This window comes from Aplysia californica, unplaced genomic scaffold, assembly GCF_000002075.1.
Source record: "Aplysia californica isolate F4 #8 unplaced genomic scaffold, AplCal3.0 scaffold00032, whole genome shotgun sequence".
In the NCBI taxonomy this organism is placed as follows: Eukaryota; Metazoa; Mollusca; class Gastropoda; order Aplysiida; family Aplysiidae; genus Aplysia; species Aplysia californica.
Window position 1 is genome coordinate 1,191,190 of NW_004797302.1, and position 4,788 is coordinate 1,195,977.

General features: G+C 43.5%; 1 protein-coding gene across 1 annotated transcript in view; it reads left to right on the plus strand.

Moving 5' to 3' along the window:
• LOC101852596 overlaps positions 1-3,950 on the plus strand; it is a 5,932-nt gene extending 1,982 nt beyond the window's left edge. Inside the window, exon 2 of the mRNA XM_035973814.1 lies at positions 101-3,950. Within this exon, the coding sequence (XP_035829707.1) occupies positions 101-2,440 (2,340 nt within the window). The 3' untranslated portion in view covers positions 2,441-3,950. The remainder of the gene's footprint in view (positions 1-100) is intronic.
• The last annotated feature ends 838 nt before the right edge of the window (positions 3,951-4,788 follow it).

Here is a 4,788-nt window from a genome sequence, read left to right on the forward strand (position 1 = left end):
TATTGCATAATATTAAAATTTATCTCTGAACTGCATGTTCTGAGAGAGTCATATCAATTTGAGGCATCATGTTTGTTTCTATTTTCTTCTTTCTCGACAGCTGGTTCAATGGAATCTCACCGTCCCGTGCCAGCACTACCTGCACGTGTACACAGCCACCGACGAGGATGAGTTTCTAAATCTGGCGAGCCGACCCGAGTCGCGGTGTCGAGTTTCCCAGACCCCGGCTGACCCGAAGAACCACTACGTTCTTCAATGTAGTCCAGACTGGTACTACCAAGTTATACGCACTTGCAACGTGACGGGAAAATGGAAGGATTTTGACGAAGATGTGGTTACAGCGTGCTTAGCTTTGAAAGACCCAATTTATAAAGTTCAAATTCGAAGCGAGGGCTCTTCGAACGTCTTCAAAAATATATTTTGCGCCATATGTAACGCAGATGAACTTCCCGAATTTCGCACATCCTGTCGTAGGCGATTTCCAGCTGCTAGCATCTGGATAGACGAGTTTAATCCTCCGTTTTCATTACTGCTTGGGTTAAACAATAGATACGATCCAATGGGAAAAGAGTCACTTGGTGGAAACTGCAGTGAGCTTGAGTGGCTGAGCCCGGACGGAACCTGCGTCCCTCACAGGTGTAGCCCTGGCAAAACGATAATGGGAAGTGTTTGTTCAACTGCTCTCCCTGCAATCAGAGGTCTGGGGTACAGGGCTCGGTTATGGCTTATCCCTGAATATAGCACCAACGTCTCCTCTTATGGTGACGCCGGGGGCTCCTTTAAGACAGTCTTTTCAAGTGTTCTTGGTCGCCTTATGCCACAGGTCCTCAATATAATTACCCTTCACTTCAAAATGCACATTCTTCATTTTACCATTGGAGTTACAGAAAACAGAATTTCATTACCTCATACTGGTGAAGCTCCAACGAAAAGTACTCTCACATCTCCTCGTATACTATTTTGGATAGACCTGGAAGGAATCGCGCATTTTTCAACACCTAGGGATGTTTTTGAATCTCAGATGATCGAAAACCTTTTTGTCAAGTCTTTAAATGCGACACAAGGAAATGAGTCTAAATTTAGGGCAATACCCATGAATGTAGAACTTGATAGTAGAACATTGTGCAACTCTAGTGAAGACAAATTCTGTCTTACGAGAAACTTAAATGAGTACAGAATAACTAAGAAGATGACGCCATACACGGACGATAGAAAATTATTTCTAAATGTAAGCTTGGCGATGACATGCCGCTTTGTACGATTTAACAATTCCTTCTTCGAAATATCTGAGCACGAGAAGTATGATACACTGTTCAGAATTTATAAAATTACTTTGAAATTTAGACATAGCCGAAGTATAATTCAGGAGCCACATCACCTTCAGCTTGTATTTCTAGAAGAATCTGGCGAGCTTAGTGTGTGCGCAGAACTTTTAGATCACTTGACTTGGGAGATACCGAGTCCACCGTGGACTACTTTAGCTAAGTACATACTGACGCTCGTTTGCGTGAGTGTATCTCTGGTATGCCTCTTGCTCACTGTAATAACATATAGCTCTTTCCCCACTTTGCGAAGCGTGGCAGGTAAAAACAATATGTGTTTGTGCATTAGTCTCATCCTAGCTCAAACTTCTTTACTGGTCAGTTCCCACGTCAGGAGACCTCGGACTCTTTGTGTGGTAGTTGGGATTTTGACTCACTTCCTGTGGCTGACAATGTTCAGCTGGAGCTTCGCCTGCTGTCTCCACATGTTCAAGGTATTCACCTCCACTACGCGTGTCTCCGCGCTATCACAGAAAAGGCAGCTTGTCCACTTGATCAAAACCGTACTGTTTTGTTTCTCTGTACCAACCCTAATTGTGGCGTCAGTTGTTCTAGTATCGTATATCACAAGCAAAGGTCAAAGTATCGGATATGGCCAAGTTTGCTATCTCAATTCATCGCTTCTGGTTGGTCTCACAATGATTTTACCCCTCGCCGTTGTTCTTGTCTGTAACTTGGTTTTCTTCTTAGTCACTATTCTCAAAATCCGCAGTGTTAGAAAACTGCAACAGACAGAAAATTTCAAGAAAAGCGATAAACACAACCTGTATGTCTACGTCAAACTATCGTCCTTGACAGGCGCCTTCTGGCTTGTGGCAATCGTCGCCGAGGCAACCGCAAACGACCCTTTGATCTTCATTTCGATCATTCTCAACGGTCTCCAGGGTGTTTTTATTTTCTTCTCCTACATTTGCAACAAACGAGTTCTCCAGCTGTACCGTCAACGACTACGTTTGGGAGCCGAGAGCAGCACGTCTCAGTTGACGGGTCGGAGCACTCTTGCCCAGGAAGCGTCGGACGTGAGGCGCGCTCAAGAAACCATGTCATCAGCTGCTGAAGGATGGGACAAGCAACTTAACCAGGAGAGCACAGATGAGGCAGGCAAATTCCAAGAATAGTTTTCATTATAATTGTGATGCCTCATAATAAGTTAGGTGCACACGGATAGTCTGGCACAACAATCGTACACTGAAAACAGCATCCGACCAAGTTGAATGTATACGACACTACTGAATCATAACTTAAATTGCTCATCCTGAAGATTACCAAACTAATACATTCAAATAAGGAGACATAACTACGGCAATTAACAATAGTGAACCAAACACAGCCACTGCCCTTTTAACTAATTTTACAGGGATATATACTGAACGCCAAAAGAAACGCAAGTCATTAGTTTGGTCGATTTTCACCCTAAATTGTGTTGAAAAATATTTTTCAGATAAATACTAGTGCACGCTCCTGGGGTGTTTAGGTCTCCTGAGTGTAGCCTGTGAGTGCAGAGTAAAAAGTACTCAACTTAAGCTCACGAAAGTCAGTCAATGAAAAATTTTTGCTTTTAGCCCTGTGTGATTGAAAACAGAGATGAGTGAATTTTTTTCTTGATTAGTGTTCATGGCATATCAGGGTATTAAAAGACACACCACTACGCTTTGGCCAGTGAAGCAGTTGACCGCTAAGACGATGCCACGACTGAGCGCTGCAGATCGAGAGGGAGCCATTGGGCGTTTACAAACTGGAGACAGCCGTACTGACATCGATATTGCATTTCATGTGTCCTTTTCAACAGTAAGTAGGTTGTGGACACGTTTTCAAACAACTGGCAGCACCCAAGACTTGGCCAGAAGCGAAAGACCACGGGTCCCATCCGCACGTCAAGATCGACTGATTACGCGCCGTCATCACCGAGACAGCTTCCTGCCTGCAGCCGAAACAGCAAGGGGGACAATTGGAAACCACGGACGATCGATATCCGGCCAGACCATGCGGCAATGACTTCAGACCCGAGGACTCCAGTGCTGTTGTCCTGCGGTTGGCCCAGTCCTCACTATCCGCCACAGACAACAGAAGTTAGCCTGTGCCCAGCATCGGCTTCGTTGGACATGGAGGCAATGGAAAAACATTCTTTTCTCTGACGAGAGTCGATTCTGCATCAGCAACGCGGATACAAGAGTCAAAATCTGGAGGAGTAACGGCGAACACAAAGCAAACCTCAACACGATGGAAGCCGACGTCTGGGGTGGCCCTAGTGTCATGATCTGGGCTGCTATTGGACTAAATCACCAGGTCGACCCTTTCGTCTTCCGAAACCTCGGACGCAAGCGTGGAAATGGAATCAACGGCCAACGTCACATCAACATGGTACTAAGGCCGGCGGTCCTCCCCTATGTCAAGCAACATCAGTACTTGGTGTTCCAGCACGACAACGCTCGAACTGTGCCAAATGGACTATGCGTGTTGTGCATCCCTTCGTTTAAGAGTACTGTGACATTAATGAGTCGTTAAAAAATACCAGTCGAAGATGTTCGTCCATGCTCAATGAAAATCACATTTTCGAACGTAAAACATCTTAAAAATCCCACTACTGTTAACAATTTCAATAAAAATAACCTTTTCTACATCAGAAAACTATTTGCATTTCTTTTGGTGTTCAGTATATTACAATAATGTTTATCTATGATCGGCAGCTGATGTCAAACCACTATCAGCTCTGGGAACACTGAGATTTTTATAGAGCAGACCCCGCTTCTTAACTTTACGTTCAATAGAAAGTAAGCCGCAGTTTAATCTTTTTATGCACTTTTGACTACTACTACTACTACTACTACTACTACTACTACTACTACTACTACTACTACTGTTAGAATGTCATAAATACATTTTTTTTAAACATCCCCGAATTCCGGAAAAATAAAGTTTCGTTCTCTGGAGAGTGTTATGATGCCGATAAGTGGAAGAAAGCAGCAATTCAAAGAGTTGTCGACAACAACTCTACACGACATACAGAAAATAAATATGAATACCAAAACGTTCGAGCTGGGTACCTCAGTAGAGGAAAAGACAATGTTTTATACATCTCCAAAAAATAACAATCAGACACGAATCACCAATATTTAAAAACTAGTTTTAAAGTTTTCAGGAAGACGAGGAAATGAAACACACACAGAGAGAGAGAGAGAGAGAGAGAGAGAGAGAGAGAGAGAGAGAGAGAGAGAGAGAGAGAGAGAGAGAGAGAGGGAGAGAATGTTTTACAGAGCGGGTTGTCCCAGTACATGAGACATGTATTTACTTTAAATGTCCTGTCTTGTTGTGCGTATGCGTGAGTGCGCCTAACCTTTGTAACGTCTACTGCCAATGTTAACGACCAAGACAAATTTCTCCCTGAGAGATGAATAAAGATGGTCGTTGCCATTGTCATTGTCAAACATTATTTGGCACGTAGAGAGGCTTCTCTTATTTGTTTTTG